The sequence below is a fragment of the Daphnia pulicaria genome, chromosome 8, assembly GCF_021234035.1.
Source record: "Daphnia pulicaria isolate SC F1-1A chromosome 8, SC_F0-13Bv2, whole genome shotgun sequence".
Taxonomy (NCBI): domain Eukaryota; kingdom Metazoa; phylum Arthropoda; class Branchiopoda; order Diplostraca; family Daphniidae; genus Daphnia; species Daphnia pulicaria.
In genome coordinates this window covers 11758889-11776591 of record NC_060920.1, presented here as the reverse complement: position 1 = coordinate 11776591, position 17703 = coordinate 11758889, and the positions used below count along the sequence as shown (strand labels likewise).

Below are 17703 nucleotides of genomic sequence, written 5' to 3'. Positions count from 1 at the left end.
AAAAACCCCTGCCATTTGTTATATTCTTCTAGAAGAAAAAGAAGAAAAAAAGGATACCGACGGCCTCCTATCACGCTAATAACCGCCAGCATTATTTTTTTGGGGCGTGGCTCCCCCCTTGCTCCAATCCTTTTCGGAACTGATGTTCCACTCGGTGTAGCATTTTGCCCGCCAAGCGGATCTACACCTCTACCTGTGTGTAAAAAGAAATACTCACGCTCGCTCGGGACTTCGTGCTCTTCGCTTGGTCAGTCGCTTCCACCATTTCTCATTCGACATTCACATGCTCTTGAGCCCAGAAACCGATGATAACTACAATAATAAATAATACCCAAAAAATACAGGGGGGTGATAAGCCAGTATGGAAACAAATCTCCCGTGTTAACAAAAAAAAAATATCGAAGAATCAAAATGAGACTATCAACGGCTACTATATACTACTCTCACTTTCTTTTTTTTTCTTTTGTATACACGATACGTGTTTGTCCGTTTCTATTTGGCTGGATACCAACCGTTTTCACACGCACATACGCAGGACGGGACTCTAAAGGCAATCATGCGATTTTTTTTTTTTTTTCGGGAGCTACTGTTAGTTCGTGTTTAAAAATAATGTTTGTGAAAAAAAAAAGAAGATGCGTCGTTGGGTGGGTATTTTCTCGTGGTCTAGCCCATCAAGAACAAAAAGTCTTTGACTTGTTGATCGCCGTAATGACGGGTTAGGATTCCCAACGATGTCGAAAGAATAATTTTTTCGAGAAGGGCCTTGATCAGAACAGCTTCTCTCTCTCTCCTTCGAATCGTGTCGTGAAAGGTCTGGAAAAAAAATAACGAGAAATCGTGAAAATATTTGCGACCTCATGAGTGGACACGGCGGTTGAGAAGCCAAACAGGTTATCCTCTTTTTTTTTTCTTTATTTCTTTCTCTAAGTAACGAAAGAAATAAAGAAAAAAGGAATATATTCTAATAGCTAGTTTAGAGTCCCCCCCCCCCCCCGCCGTAGATGGAATAACTGAGAATTCAAAACGCCGCCATATTTAGGATTTATTTCTCGACTACATCAGCCAGTGGATTTTTATTTTTTAAATTTTATTTTGTAACTTGAAATGTTGCACGACGACACACGAGTGTCCTTGTCAATCCGCCATTAAACTCTTGATGACTTTGTGAAATTGTGTAATAACAGAGGACGGCGATCGACCGTGGAAGGGCTGTCAGGCCCGTCCACTATAAAAGCCGCTCGAGTGGATTACAGAGCACCGAAAGGAATTTTGATTCAATGAACATTATTATTCCAATAAAAGTGAGAAAGAAAAACGAGAGGGGGAGAGCCCTGAAAACAAAAAAGAAAATAAAAGAAACTATGTGGCTCGTGTCTCTTCTTCTGTGACTCGTGTACATACGCAGTTGAATAGAATCACGTGAACGAAATGGCCAAAACCCTGGTGCTGGACATTGGAGAATCTATATAGTGCCTCCTGGCCCACGGGATCCACGTGCGCGCCTGCGCACCAGTAGGGACCGGAACGAGGAAAAGCGCAGGTGGTGTGTGTGGAATGGTTCGATATTATTCTCGAGCTCATAGGGAAGAAAAAAAAAGGGACACAGGTCCCCGAATTGGTGCGCTCCTGACGTCACTCGTGTGAGCTTGTCGTCTCGTGTGTGCAGCCGGGCGTTTATCGCTGCCCAGAGTGGATTGTTTCTCTCTACGTGACAAACACAGACGTACACACAACATACACGCAACCGATATGTATAAACGTATAGCGCACGTTGGGACTGGCTGTCAGTTGCCATCGCATCGCCTGTCCATCCCGGTGTGACTCACAGTTTCTTACATTCAAAACAAAAAAACAAGTGACGAAACGACTTACGGGGGAGAAAGAAACGCCGTAATTGTTTTCTTTCTCTTCTTAACTGGAATTGTTATTAGTGCGGTGAGTTTTGTTTTTCCAACAACAACCATCACTGGATGTGTTAGTAGCATGGTATCTCTATATACTTAGTGTCATTAGTTGTTTTACCCCGTTAATACAGTTGTTACAAGAGAAGGGAGGAGGTCTACGACCCGACTGGTCGAAAAATGTTGTGCATAACAATTCATAAATTATCCGGATCAGTCTCTCGGAAGAGTGGCCGCCGCTCTTCTCTTTTTTTATATTTGTGCCGTTGAGTAATGTTTATGGTCGGAAGAGAAGAAGAAGAAGAGAAGCTCTACATACACTTTTTCTGACTTATTCGCATCCCGTTAGAAAACGAGCCAAGGAAATAGACAACAAGGAAGCCACTCTGCTATTCTTTTCTAAATAATTTTTTTGCTTAACGCGAAGATAATTCCAGTGCTGTTTTTCACCCAAAAAATAGGAGGAGGTGGGGAGGTGGGATGTTCCGGCAGTTCGGATTTCAACTGTTTGGGGCGGGTTGAACCCGATGTGATTTGATGCAATCTGCGTATCTAAATCCAATCAGAAAAATATTTCTTTTTGTTGTTGTTGCTCTCAGCCGAGTAATAAAAAAGGGAGAAGGAGCCGGAAATTGACTCGTTTTGTTTCTTTTTTTTTCCAGTTTTTTGAACCGAAATTCAAGATGGGTAGGAGGTGAAAGGCGTGTGAATGTTCCCAAAACGAAACGATACGAACAAACAACAACGAAAAAGTTGATTATATTATCTCTCCGTTTTGTTTTCTTCTTTTTCTCTTTTTTTGGTTTTCTTGTTTATTCCCATCGCTGGTAGAAAGAAGAAAAAGAAATTCCTGGCAGTCGTTTTGTCGTTTGACGATATTTTTGAATGACATCAAAGAGAAACGGTCGTCCAGTCGGATAAAAATTCCATCGCCATAGTTGAAATAATAAAAGGGAAAGTCTTGGCTTATTTTTGATAATATTTTTTTTTTCTCCTTTCGGGGATATTTGTCGGCGTTCCATTTATGATTTTCATTTTGTTGTTGTTGTTGTTGCGCTGTTATATGTTGGTTTCAATTGGAGTGAGAGGGGACGAATAGCTGGCGCACTTTTGGCCAACGGGATTATTTGACCGTGTACACCTTCTATATAATAACTGTCCGCGCATATCTCTACAAAACATAAAAAACTCGGAAAGAAATAAATAAAAAGGAAAAGAATGCACGTCTAACCCTGGAATCATTTCGCTCTATTGGACTACATTTTTCTAACTGGCTGCACGAGAGAGAAAGAAAGAGGCGTGAAGAAGCCGTTTCACGGGATTCCTTTGCCGAAAAATCCTTTTCCTTTAAAAAAAAGAACAAACATGTTTGGCGTTGTTGGAATTTCATGTTTGAAAGATCAGGGGGATTTCAGCTCGCCTCGTGACCACCCGCCCTAATGTTGACATTTAGACTAAGCTCTCGATCACGTTCCCAGCTGTCCACTGGTGACTTCATAGACTGATTGGATTTATATTTTATGTTTTTTTTTTTGTTGTTGTTTGTTATTCTTCTCTTCCGCTTTGGCCGACCATATAACATTACGAAAATGACTCACTTTCCCAGTTATTCCAGTCATATCGCTATTGAAAACAAAAATTTTTTGTTGCTTTTTCGGCTGTCGACCCTGGACGTGCTGTTCGAACCCGATAATCAGTTGGACGCGTTTTGCACCAGTAATATGGGACTTTTGCGTCATCCTTTTTGTGCGTATCGAATTTCGGATGAATGAGAGCCCCAGATCTCGTTTCACCCAAATTCATCATCACTCAAGCGGCTGTTGGTGTTTTTCTGGGTCGTTCGTGACGTTAGAGGACACTCTAATTGAAACAAATGTTATCGCCTCCATTAAACACATACGCCCAACATCTGTAAAATTGGCGTCACACAGCCAAAGGAGAGAGAAACAAAAAATTGAGGGCTCTAGACACAATCTCAACACTCACATTCACATCCCGCGCTCATTATTCATTTATTTGTTCATTTGGTCAAGAGTTTCTTGTCCAGTCTAAACCGACAACCTTGTATGTCCCTATTTTTTGTGTCCCTCCTTTTTTTTTCATTCCACCGGGATTGGCATGCCATGTTGTTTGTTGTTTTTTTCATGTTGTTGTTGCGCTCGATCGCAGAGTAGGACGCCCTGGGTTTCCGTCCGCCGGCCAAGCGTAATGAATGATGATCCAGCACTTGGTGTTGGATAGACGTCAGAGATCCGTTAGAAACCAACAGAAAAATATGGGTACACGCAGAGTGTACACGCTTCCTGGTCCTTTTTGCCTTGGTCACACAATAACAAGGAACTAGGGCTCTCTCTCCACTCCCTTGGTCCGCGTCTTATCGCCCGGCTCCGCGAGGTGTTGTGTGTATAGTGCGATTACGGTCGGCCGAATCTCTCGCAACAGTTTCCTCAGTTCTCCTCTGAATCAGCTTCCGCCGAAAACCCGCCCGGCCGCCATTTCTTCTTGTCTCTACACATTTTCGTGTCCGTGCTGTACATTGGGGCCAAAAAAAAAGAAAGAAAAAGAATATCTGCTTTTGTTTAGTTATCTCATCCGTCCGTTCCGACCCAGCGGTGCTTTTCACTCTCGTCGGATACGTATAAAAGCAGAGAGGGGTCTTTGCTGTATGTTGGCTTATTTTATTTATTTGTGTTCTATTCGTTTGTTTTCTTTTTTCTAAAGGGGGGAGACTCGGTCGGTCGCCATGGCCATCCGCGCATTACTTATTCAGACCGCATGAGTATCTACCGAAATGGTAGTAGTAGTAGTAGCAGCAGCCAGCTCTCCTCTAGTAGGAGCGAATAAACTATCGCCAGCTAGCGCGCATTATAGTCTCCTTATTTTTCAAATCTTTACGAGCTTATATTTTTGTTTTTCTTCTTCTTCATCTCTCCAGCAGTTTTTTTTTTCTGTTTTTTATTTTCACGGACGTACGGGGAGAGATTGGCGTGTCGACTTTCGTTTGAAATAAAAAAAATCTTTACAATACACAGCCAAAATGTGTTGTAGGTTTTTCAGCAGCTCAGGTGAAAAAAGAAAACAACAGCAACCTGCTGCTGCTGCTGACTCTGCAGGGGAAATAAATATGTTTATCCTTGTAAATCAACAAAAACCCAAAAAGAATGTTTCCGAATCCGGGTGTGTATTTTAATAGTAGAGGTAGCTCTGGATTGTTGCCCGTGTTTTTTCGGCCAAAGTTTCGATACTTTTCAGCTACTCCACCCCCCTACCGTGTTTTTTTATGGAATGATTGATATAGCCAGTGATCCTTGATCTTTTTCAACGATTATCTGCTGTGTGTGTTACAAAAAAATGCGTTAAACAAAACAGAAAACGTTTGAGAAAAATTATCTGGTTGCGCCCAATCGAATGAAAGAAAACGGCGTGAAATTTTTGTTGGTTTTTTTTATCCTCCCCCCCCCCCATTAAATGACGTCATAGCTTTTTATCTTATCTTATGATTTAACTTTGTTATATCTCGCCGTCTAACGTTTCTTTCATTTTTTAACTTTGAATATTTCAGAATGAGAGTGATCCAAATGACAACGGACGTCGAGGTGAAAGCCGCCGAGAAAAATAACATCGAGAAACCTCGGGATCCTGACCGGACCAGAGATTTGTTTGGCGTTCAATTGGAGGTAAGAAGACCCATTAAATATTCATTAGCATCTTCTTTTTCTTCTTCTTTAATTTTCACTTTTTTTGTTGTGTTCTTTGAAATTGTTTTGATGGTACTCGATCATCTCTTCTCATGGAAAATCGGAATTGTACTTATACTTTCTTTTTTCACGATCTTTCAAACAAAAACAAAACAAAAAAATAAAAAAATAGGTAACGAGTCTGCTGCTGGAAGGTGAGCGCCGAAAATTAAGCGTACTGCAGCGTGAATTGCGCGGAGCTTTGAATCGAGAAGCCGGCTCGTTAAAAGCCAAAGAGCGCCAACAACACGAGCTCATCTTGGCCATTTCGTAAGTTGCCTTTTTTTATATGTGTGTGTGGCTTATATTTCGATTATTTTCCGTTCAAAAATGGACCGTCTCTCTTTCCCTCGTTACTCCCTGCGGGAGTCGAAACGTGGAATTGATTACCCTGAATGACTTTGCTTTTATCCAGCACTGCGCATATATTGTGTATGGTTATTCTAATTTTTGTGTCTTTTCGACTTCTTCTTCTTTGGCCGGGCGGGATGGTGTTTGGTGTGGATGCCCTAACAGGAGAATCCAATCGCAGTACGATCACCTGGAGCAAGAGTACCGCCAAACTTGTATTGGCGCTCTGCGCAGTTCCAACACCCGCGGCTGCGGCAAGGTATTTACAATACAATCCACATAACGTTATATGGCTAACTATACTATCCAGTATCCACTGCTGATGCGTAGAAATGTATAAAAAACCGGAGAAAAGTTCTAAAATGACTTGATTTCCATTTTCTGATTTATTCTAATGACTTTTGGCATTTTCAATTCATTCACCCAACCCTCTTTTCTGATTGTATCTTATATGTTCTTCCTTTTGATATACAGAGCGGTCGCAGCCAGCCGGCTATCGGTCTCAGACAGACGCCCAAGGCTCGGGTAAGTCAATAGACACCATCCATCGATCCATTCAAAATTATTCAAATGTCTTCCCTCCTTTTTTTTTTATTTGCTGTTGTCGTTATTCGCTCGATTTGATGGCGCCGTTATTGCCATCAATTCAATTTCGATTTGGGAAAAATAAGTCTGCGTGAGCTCCGCTTCGCCACCTAGCCGTTTGAATGTGAACTGGAGAGCAACTTCACGATTGAATTTCTCGTTCATAGATGGCGTGTGGCTAAGCGGGAATTTTTCGAAAATTCAAACAACATCGAATTTGTTTGTATTTGTTAAAAGTTGCACTGGTAGATGGCGTCGAGAAGGAATTTGACGAGATAAAAAAGGCGGCATTTTCGTTTGCGACTCTTCTTTCCAAGTAAGAAAAAGATGAGAAAAAAGCCCATCAATCCTGTTGCATCTTATCTTGTGTGTGTGCGAGACAAACACAGACACATGGCACCACCGTACGGTACTCACTCCCCTCTACCTGCATCTATGGGGAGGGCTAGACTGTCGGGCACGCGGGCATTTCTAGAGAGAGAAAGGGACACGAGAATCTTTTCAAAGACCGAGCCCATATTTGCTTCTGTGGGTGGATTAAGCAGCAGAAGCGGGCAAGCGGCCGTTAGTTTCGTCGCGTTCCATCACGCCGACTGGCGGCAGCGGCGGGGGGTTCCAGCCCCTTCAATTTTTGTTTTTTCTTCCTCTCTCTTTCTCTCTGTACTACGTGCTTGGCTTATCTAATTTGAATAGTTGAGAGTAGAGTAAAAAAAAAGAAGAAGACTGAAGAACTGACTGACCGAATGTGGCATAGCCGTCTCCGTTGAATGCTCACCACGTCTGACATTTTTAGGTTTTTTTTTTTAATTTTCGTTCTTTTCCCATTTCTTGTTTGTTATGGACACCCAGCCACAGCAACGGCGTTTTCTTATTTGTTTCGGATTCCTGTCTCCGACCCTATTACACCGTAGAGTCTATCACCATTCGAGTGTGGGTGATTCTTATTTTTGGGTAGAGAGAGAGAGGAAACGAAACGAATCGCGAAAACTGTCTCCTCTTTCTTTTTCTTTTTTTAAATTTAAAAGTCTCTTCTTCGATAAGGAGACGTTGATATTAATAGAATGGATATCTCTCTCTCTCTCTCGTTTCGAACACGGGAGAATCCATCAGTCTTATGGCTTGGAAGAGATAAAGATATCGGATATTTATTGGTCAAATCTCTCGACTTGAAAATCTCCCCTCGACTTTATTTTGCGCGGGTTATCGGATATTCTCGAAGAGTCTGAAATTCAAGTTAGCGCGCGCACACACAAGAGATCGGCCCTTGTATAGTCGGATGGATTTTAAAGCGAGTTAACGAATCGTTCATTGCGTATGCAAAGTAGACTGGCATACCAACCCGCCGTGGATATGTTCCCTCTTTTTTTCTTTCTTTCTTTCCCCCGTTTGGTGTTGAAGAAACAAGCGGGACAGAAAGAAGAAGAAGAAGAAAAATAGTCTTAAGAGAGAGAATATTGCGCGATTGTAATGAACTGCTGGTGGGCTCCTTATTCGGACACTCTGCGGGACAGGCCAAGGAGTTCTCATGAACATTACCACACCTTTTCCAGTCGTATGTTATATGCCGTGCCCCATGGGCAGGCAGCTCACCAGCTACTACTCTCGGTCTCGAAAAAAAAAAAAAAAGGCTTTGCGTGTGCGTGTACAAGTTTCCATTTGGAAATTGTCCGTCAATTGGTTTCGCGCTATTATGTATAGAGAGAGAAAAAGAAACAAAGTTTTTGAATGAGAGCCTCCTCTATTTTTCCGAACAACAGAGTATCGAGGAGAGAAATTGATTCTAATTATACGCAACAAGCACACGTCCGGTAGTCGAGCTGTGTTTGTGTGTGTGTCTAGCTGCTACCGCCGTATCGTGTAATCTCTTTTTTCTTTTTCTTTTTACCCAATTTCGATCACACCATCTTTGTTGCACGTTTTTTGTTTGTTATAAACGACGACGCCCTACGGTGTAAGAGGCCATGGCACGGGAGCCCACAAACTACCGGATAGTAAGACTCTTTGACGTTTTGAATGTAAAATAACGAACGTGTATAGAGCCATAGAGCGCTGCGAACAAAAGCTTTTCGAAAAAGAAAATTTTTTAACAAAATTGGCTTCGCTTCTCTTTTTTAATAGAAAATCACGAAAGGACCAAGTGTGTGTGTAACTCGTCTGCGGCTTTGTGTTTTCTTCGTGTTGTTGCGTTGATTTTTCTTACCCAACAATTGAAATCAGATATGCGGGTCGTGTTTCCCTTTAAAAAAAAAAAAAAACAACGACCGGGGTCCCCCCTTAAAGGCGGAAAGAATAAATGGCCACCCGCAAAAACAAAACAAAAACAAAACAATAATAATGAATTCGGTGAAAGTCGCCGATTGTACACGTTTCGTAATGCGATTATGCACATAACTATAAACGCCACGGTAAAGGTCCTAGCTGGCGTACGCTCACCAAACCCTCTAATACATAATCCATCACGCGGAAATGAAAAATGGGACGAGGATAGAAATATTTCTGAATAAAATATCAGGTTCCTTCTTCTTCTTCTTTTTCTTCTTCTGCACCAACTGAAATCCTTTTGAAACATTTCTGATTTCCATCGCATCATTCCGATAAATAAAAAAAGGGGGGACCCAGTCGGAGGTGTCACGCGGTACCATCACACCAAGTCGTCCTCATTTGTTGTCGGTTAACGACGTCGAGAGAGAGACCGGTCGACCGCCGCTGTGTACATAACTCATCGTTTGCGTGTCCTTAAAGGGAATCCATTGACACCCTCCATCTTTTCGTGCGCCCCATCATATACATGTCCAACAGCTCACGGGTAATTCATTCCGGTTTATTTTTTCGCGTTCGGCCGTGAAGTTTGCGTGTTTCCATCCAATCGTTTCGTACGTCGTCCGGGGGGGGGGGGGACTTTATAGACTTGCACAGCATATACATGTACACTACACACATATCCTACTTATCCCTGGACAACACACACACTCACACACTCAATCTGAGTGATGTGGATGGCTGTATAAATAAATATCATGGCGTGACTCTTGGTCTGCTGCCGGATTTTGATGAATAATTCATCGGCCGGCCAGCAGGCCAGGCCCGGCCCGGCCGGGGCGAAAGATATACACGCCGATGTGTTATGAGCCCTGCCAACACATTGCTTATAATATACGTGCGCGCATAATATTTTTTCCACGAGAGAATAGGAGGATAGAGAATTATGGTTAACGGCGTTGACTGTACATCATTACATTACACAACATCTCGCCATTAATTTATGGGAGGGGTATGTCTCAATGGGGCGATCCGTCGGGTGAAATTAAAATAATCTCGTTTCTGCTATATATTTTTCTCTATTTCTTCTTCTTTCGACAAATCAAAAAGAGAAATGCACACAAGTTAATGATTTAAAATAAATTCACGAAAAAGTCTAGAGGCGACGCGGTCAGTGGCGCGTACCAAAATGAATGTTGAAGTCGGGATAGTAGGAATCAAGAAATCTAACGAATGTATAAAAACCCTCCCAGACACACACACACACACACACAAGAGAGTCCCTCCGGATAAATAATCAGAATTTTTCATGTGAAATATTTATAGTTTATCGCTTCTTCTTCGGGCCATTTCACTTCGACTCTATGGGGGAACGGAATAACTGGGAACTGCACATTTTATACTATGCCTTGCCTCTTAATACCCCGTAAGGAATCGTTCAATTTCCGCTCAACTTTTTCCCTTTTTCTTCCTACGTTTTATCTATCCGACACCAGGCCACTCTATAAAACACTGAGTCCTCCGTAACAGCCGGTAGTTTTAGGACACACACAAACCGTGAAATGTGCGAAGGGGAAAAGGGGTCTTCCCTTTTTATTTGATTCTTTTGAAAGCCAAGAAATGAGATCGTTGGCTCTGTGTGTGTGTATTTCGTTTCCCCTGGTGGTGGTGGTGTTATACTACTGGAAAACTCGTAAACAGTAGCTGGATGGATCCTATACTCGTCCCCCGCCCTTCTAGTCTACAACACTAAACTCTAGCGACATTTGCGTCTCTCACGGTCCCTATAGTCGACGTCGTTACTATGGCCCCCAAATGAGAAAAAGAGAAAGCCTTGTTTTTCCATGTGTGTGTGTGTGTGTCCCATTGTCGTTTGGCCCGGCCGGTCATTAACAGTTATGGCTGCTAGTCGTGTCCGCGCTTAGTAAAAGACTCGCATTGGCTTATCAATTTTCATCAAGTTCTTTTTATTTTTAATTTAATTTCCAACCCCCGGTTGGATGATGTTTGTATTAGAACGTCAAGACTCGACCCCGCGCTGCGGTGCGGATTTTTTCCATCCATCGAAACACAAAAGAGCCGGGCAGAATGGGATGGCCATTATTATACCGCGCGTTTTGAATGGTGAATATAATAATGGAAGGCGCCGTACAATATCTAACCCAAGGTCCCTCGGTGGGTTTGAGAGAATGGCCAAAAAATAAAAAAAAGCCTTCTGCCCAGGTGATGGATGGCAGTGTATACCTCCATACAATGTGTATGTGTACGCTCGTTCATGGGGGGGGGGGGGGGGCACACAAACAGCCGGGGCTGCTGCCGTGCTTGACCGTTGCAATCGGTTATGAAACGGCGCCGACGTCGTCACGACGCCCTGCCCGCACCAAACGACTTTTGCCTTGTAGTAATTTGTGGAAATTTGTTTCTTTTGGCGTTGTCGTTAAGTGTTTTTTTCTTGCGTTTCTTTTTTTTTCTTTTTTTGTGTTGGGCGCGCGATGTTGTTTGAATAGACCAAACCGACTCGTTATTTCCTTCCGTTCCTTAGCTCCGGTCTATCGGCGTCGCTCTTATGTAGGGAGAGAAAGAGAGAGAGAGAGAGAGCGCACACCGGGTGTAGATGGAACATGTGTTGCCATGGTCCAATGGCAGAGGGGAACAAGAGAGAGAAAATGGGGGGGGCTCGCTCGTCCATAGAACCGTTGCCAAAAGAAAAGGAAAGAAAAAACGAACACACAAAAAGAAATATCCATTTATAAACTAAACTTTCCCGAAACTCTTTTTTTTTTTTTTTTTTTTTCAAATTTATTCTTTTGGCATCTGCCCCGTTCAATTGATTATCAATCGATCAATTTGAAAGGGGAGAGAGATAATGGTTAGGATTCAAAAAATAAACGTAAGAGTTTTGTTGATTTTTTCATCTCTGGCGCTCCTTTTTTTTCTTGTCTCCTAGTGCCGATAGAGGGCGACACTAGCCGCTCCTGCGTTCGCTCATGTTTATGTGTCAGAGCTAGCAGTGGTGGTGTGGGGGTTGAAAAAGAAAAAGCGCGGGCTTCTGTGTGCGAGTCTGCCGATTCGTTCTCCTTTACACCAACAGTGGACGTCCGTCCTTGCAGCAAGTCGGACGCGTTAGAAATTCATTGCCGTTTCGATTGTTGCAGCGTTTTCTCTTTTTTTTCGTGAACCTTTTTCTTGATGAATATTACTGCAGAACAGTCTCAGTTGCACAATGTGAATGTGTTTGTGTTGTTGTTGTTGTCGTTTGAGCTGCCCATTTCCAGTCGAAAAAGTGACAGATGGTGTGACGTGTGAATTTGGTGGATTTCGGGTCTCTTTATCTCTCCAACTGTCGCGATTCCAATTAGGAAGAAGAACTTGTCAGGTATTTTTAACGTGTGTTTTTTTCATCATTTTCATGAATGACATTCCCCATGCGAAACGAGAATAACTTTTGAAAGAGAAACTAAAACAACGAAATTGGTTAATGAAAGAAAAATGCAGCATCCGAGTTTTTTGTTTTTACTGGTAGCAGCAGCCCTCGATTGTATATTGCTCCGTATTCTATTTAGAGATCTATATTGTACGTCTATAAAAACTAATTTTAGTGCGGACCGAGAAGCAGAAAAGAAAAAACAAAAAAAAAACTAGGAGAAGAAGAAGAAGAAGCTCGTAAAATTTTTCGAAATGCGAAAGCCATAGAGCGAGAAATAACAATACAAAATGGGCCGGGCCGGGCCAGTCAGGAGCGCGAAGGGGCGGGAAATGTGTGTGCCATTAAACAACATCGCGAGACCGGCTGTCGTCGGATGGTCGAATAAACTTCTTCTTTTTTCTGTGTCCTTTTCCGATCGTCATTTCAAAGGATTTAAAAAAAAACACAAGTCTCAGCTGTTTTATTTTATTTATTTCTTAGAAATAAAAACACATCAGAGGGGAACTTTTTTTGATATGAAAGCAATAAAAGAAGGATTTTTTCTCTCTCTTCTGTAGATGTGGAATGATGCCGCTGGCCTTGTGTCTTGTTGGGGGCAGCCATTGTTTTTCCCTCGGCTTGTTTTTTGACTTTTTGTTCCCCACTCTGTTTCGGGGGGATCTGTTTTTTCGTGTTAGCCCTTGACATGGAAGATAACACAAAAAAATGCACACAAGTCTGGAACATTTTTTTCTCTTTCAACTCGTTACTGCACACATATTACAGGTTCAATCTCAACAAGCCTTGTGCATAATGAAGTGGCGGTGTCTGTTGTCGGCTAATGAAGAAGAAGAGAATTTTGAATTTCTTTTCTGCCACAAAAAATAAAATAAAATAGATTCTCGTCCATTCTTAAATTGCGAGTTGTTCTCTCTCCTTTAGAATCTTTTTAAAAAAGTCTTAACGAGGGGGGATTCAAGTGTCACGTTCATTTTAGTCTAAAATGTTTTTTTGAATTTTTTCTCCTTTTAAATAACACTAGTTGGCTATTTCCTTTTGAGAAAAAAAACAAATAAAGACGTTTGGTTTTCTTCTGCGCTCTCGTTTTCACAGTCCAGCAAACGATCGAAAATGTAAAGAAACTCAAATTCCTTTGTTGTGTGCAGCTCCTCTCTGGAAATGTTATTAGTTCCCATACGAATATCAAAAACTCTCCCCACTATAGATACAAACTAACACCCAAAAATATGCTAAACAGCTTTTCCCAAACTCCCCCGGATCGTTAGTTGTGTGGCGACCAAAAAAAAGATCGTGTTACGTGTATAACAAATTGAAAGAAAGAAGTAGAAAAAGGTCTTTTTTTTTTACATTCGACCCCCCTCCATTTCATTTTATTTTGTTTTAAAAAAAATGTCTCAAACGGTATATTTCATTTTAACAGTTGGGCTTGGCATCGTTACACATCGTTACCGGGGGGACCCATCTCATTTACATAGGGTATCATCGCCGCCCCGACAACAGCAACAACAGCACCACCAACTATATATTTTTTTTTTCTGTTGTTTTTGTTTTGAATTTTCATTGGTCCACACCCCAGGCTTGGGTCGATTCGAATCGATAGTGTAGACTAGAGTGGGGGTCTCTCTTCTAAGATAAAAAACAATGCATCGTTAAATCACTTTAACGCTTGTAAATCAAATAGAGTTCTACCGAGTAATTCAGGAGAATTGGGAGATAGTTGTTCTATCCTTCTCTGACCTCCTCTGACACTTTTGGATAAAAACCCGTTTTTTCTTCTTTTACTTCTTTTGGGTTTCTGGGGTGGAAAGTAAAGAAAATTTATTTCACATTGAGAACAAAATAAAATATAAAAGAAAAGAGATTGGGGGGCCAAGTCATGATCCTCCAGCATCCTCCTCCTACTTTGCCCCCTCTTTGGGAACCTCTTTTTATATACACACGAGAGTCTGACAGGAGAATAGAGAAAACAGGAGGGGGAAAAAGAAGTCTAAGAAAATCTCATGTCATAAAAAGAAAAACGAAGAGAGAGAGAATAGAGCCAAAGAAAAAATTTGAAGCTGGGAAAAACGAAAAAGAAATTCCATTGGGTCCATCCTTTCGGTGTTGAAGGATGAGTCTGCCATTTTGGCCATTGTTCCCCCCCCCCACTTTTGCTACTACTACTACCACTACTACTACCTGTACGACCCCACCTCAACACAAGCTAATTACATCTTAAAAGTTCAGCTCACAAGGTCCTCCTCCTCCTTCGTATTCTTCTGGTATGTTGTTCTCCCAGAAGGTTAGAACTCTTCTTGCTTGGTATAATACTTATTACACAAGTCTCTCTCTCTCATACGTATATGGAGTGTTGAATAGACGTATACCTTTCAAGTTAAAGAGAGAGAGAAATATTATGAGGATACGTCACCTCTTTTTCTTTCTTTTTCTTTTCTTCTTCCACATTTCTTTCCTCTACACCCGAAATTACCACTCGTTTGTGGCGAAATGTTGTCGGTGCCCACCTCCTGCCCACCGCCTGTACAAGGTGAAAGCTGGAAATAAAAAACTATTGGGAAAGACAGGAGGAAAGAGAAACGGACGTCGTTTACTCCAGCCCCAGTTGTAGTGTGTAGGGGAACATGTCGACTGTGCACGTTCCACCACATATGGTCAGAAAACCGAACTTAGAGGGGGGAAAAAAGGTTCTAAAACAAATAAAGAATATCTATACGCGTACGCACACACAGACACGTAGATGAAAAACTCCGTAAAGAAGTGAGAAAGGAAAAAGCGATGGTCTTCTTCTTCTTCTTCGTACGGTCATTTGTTATTGAAGGGTCCCATTCGCCCCCAGGATGAAGAAGAAGAAGGGAAGAAGTTTTTAAGGTTTTTTCCAGGGTGTCGTATGTTGTTTAAATATATAAAATAAGAAGAAAAAAGAAAAGAGTTCCATGACGGGAAACAAATGCCGTGTGTACACACGCGCTGGAGTTGTTGTAGTCATCGTGACGCTCTGTTTATTAAACGCGCCAGGAAAAGTTGTTTTTGTGGGCCACTCGCTTATGTTGATGAACAGTCCCGAGTTTTAGTCCTCACTACTACCGAAAAACGTTGGTAATATTTTATTTTATTTTTATTCAAAACATATTGACGCTCATTGTGTGTGGGCTTTTTAGCCGCATCATGATGGTCAGTTGTTTTTTCTTCTTGTGACCTTGCAGTTGGATTTGTTTTTTTCCCGCATTTTTATTTGAAAAAAGAACTCCACATTTTTATTCTCTATCCTCCCCAAAAAAATGTTTTATTTTACGAGCGAAGGATTCCCGGGGCCTCCGACACTTCCGGTTTTCGTCTGGGCGGGGATGGACATTGGTGTGTGTGTGAATGTGCCACTTGTTTATCCGGATGTCATGTCATGGAAAAGAAAAAGAGAACGGGAAGCGCAATATGTATTTACTAGACCGTATTTTTCGTTCTTTAAAGGAAAAAGGAAAAACAAATTTTTGTATTTTTATTTTGTTTCTGGCTGGACCGCACGACCGAGTTTCCGCATTGCCGTGAAGGACGTCCTCCTACTAGCCAGGAGCGCCTCCCCCCTCAAAACACATGCGCTTTTTCTTTACGAAAACAGCTGGCAACTCCATCACGTGATGTTTATTGTTAGTTTTTCTGCATTTATTTTCGAAATTCCCGCGCGCCCGAAATGTTTTCAAAAAGAAAAGAAAATCAAATCAAATCGCTTTTAAATGATGGAACAGATTCACCGGAGGCCCGCCGCTGTTCGGTAATTAAAAATAGCTCAGAGTAAAAAGAAAAGAAAAAAAATCCCGCGTGCAAATTGAATTCCAAGCATTTCAGACCAAAGAGGCAAACCAACTGGCCCCCCCCCCCCCTTTTTAGGAGTGAAAACAAAATGTGACAGTTTCAAATTGGAAAAAAATCTGCACGGTAAATCTTAATATCTAATCGTTTTAGCGCAGAATCCAAAAGCCAACCAAAGTCCAGCGCTTTGGGAAAATTTGTTTTCGTTCCAGTTTTTCTAATTTCTTTTTCTCTCTCTCTCTCACTCTTTTGTAACAGGATCTCAATTAAAAGTAGATAATTTTTTTTTTTTCAATCGTGAATTTAACAAGAAAAAAATGGCGGGAGACCAGACTCCCGCAGAGATTCCAAGTGTACCAAGAGAAAAGAGACATTTTTTACTTCTCCTGGGCGTGTTAGTGTACAGAGGAAGAAGAGAGAGTCTGCGTGATTAGCGGTTAAGAGACGCACCTTTTGACGATTGGCCAATTCGAAACCTCTTTTTGTTTTTCTTTGTTTCTTTCTTTTTTTTTTGTAATTTGTTTCCTTTTGTTTTTAACTGCACCAGTCGTTGTGACGACAGGGCCGAGCAAAAAAGACAAAAAGAAACCAAATTGCTTTTATCCTTTTTGATGATTAGTGTAGTTTTGTTTGGCTGTTTTTTAACGACAAAATAAAAAATAAAAGAAACCCTTGCGCTGCCAATTGGACCATCCTGAACTCGTTGAACGGCAGGGAGAATACCGAAAAACAAAAATTGCGTAACAAAACGGACTCGCACCAGGGAAAACGCAATTTCCTTTTCGTTTGAAAGTTCGTGGCCGCTATAGAGTGAAATTGAATCAAAGTACATTCCAGTTTAACCAGTCCATTGTGTAAATATAGAAACCCCCCAGAAAGAGTAGTAGTGGTTGAGTAGTTTTGCCTATAGAAACCTTGAAGGGTTGTCTATAATTCCCGAACCGAACGATGAATCTTTATTTATTTGATTTATTTTGTTTCTCTTTTTTCTATTGCGGGAAAAAACAAAAACAAAAAGGGAATCCAACTTTTTTCTTTTTATCTTTTAGTTTTTTCTTGGCTTCAGACGGACGTTGATAGATTCATTGGCGCTCTTCTTTTGTTTGTTGTTTTGGTTGGCGTGAGACGGGAGTCCCATTCCATCTCTCCGACTATACAAGAAGGCGGATGAAAAATCACATAACTATTGTATTATTATTACAGTCGCCTCTTTTTTCTAATATTTTTTTATTTCGCTCGTGATCGCCAGTTTTTTTTTGTTCACTTTTTTTCTTGGTTGATTGATTGATCGGATAGTTGGACGAGACTGAGGCTACTGCGTTTTCTTTTAGAGACTTTATCTTTCCCCCATTTCGTGTTGGGTGGCACGAAGGAGCATATAGGGGTGAAAAGGGGGATATAGAAACAGGTCCCGCCTGGTCAGCAGTCACGATACAATTTCGGTTCGTGTAGTAAAAGTCTGTGGGGCCGTCGTCTCTAGCTCCATTGTGGATCGCATTCAATGTTGTTCATAGTTTCCGAGCTGTACGGTTGTTATTTCTTTGATGTTTGATGGCGTGTCTCTTTGTGTGTGGGCGGTTATTTTTCCGAATCGGATCCGATGACGACATCGGGTCCGGTCGGCTCTCTTTTTCCCGGA

General features: G+C 41.6%; 1 protein-coding gene across 3 annotated transcripts in view; it reads left to right on the top strand.

Annotated features, from left to right (window-relative positions):
• Positions 1-17703, top strand: part of LOC124311011 (ras-GEF domain-containing family member 1B-like) — a 55030-nt gene that overhangs the window by 17680 nt on the left and 19647 nt on the right. The window contains exons 1-5 of one of the 3 annotated variants that reach the window (XM_046775244.1): positions 1779-1935; positions 5464-5578; positions 5772-5908; positions 6155-6248; positions 6464-6514. In XM_046775244.1, the coding sequence (XP_046631200.1) occupies positions 5465-5578; positions 5772-5908; positions 6155-6248; positions 6464-6514 (396 nt within the window). In that variant the 5' untranslated portion in view covers positions 1779-1935; position 5464. Of the gene's footprint in view, positions 1-1778; positions 1936-5463; positions 5579-5771; positions 5909-6154; positions 6249-6463; positions 6515-11905; positions 12210-17703 lie in introns of those variants that run through there. The other 2 variants (XM_046775243.1, XM_046775242.1) reach the window with 2 other exon arrangements.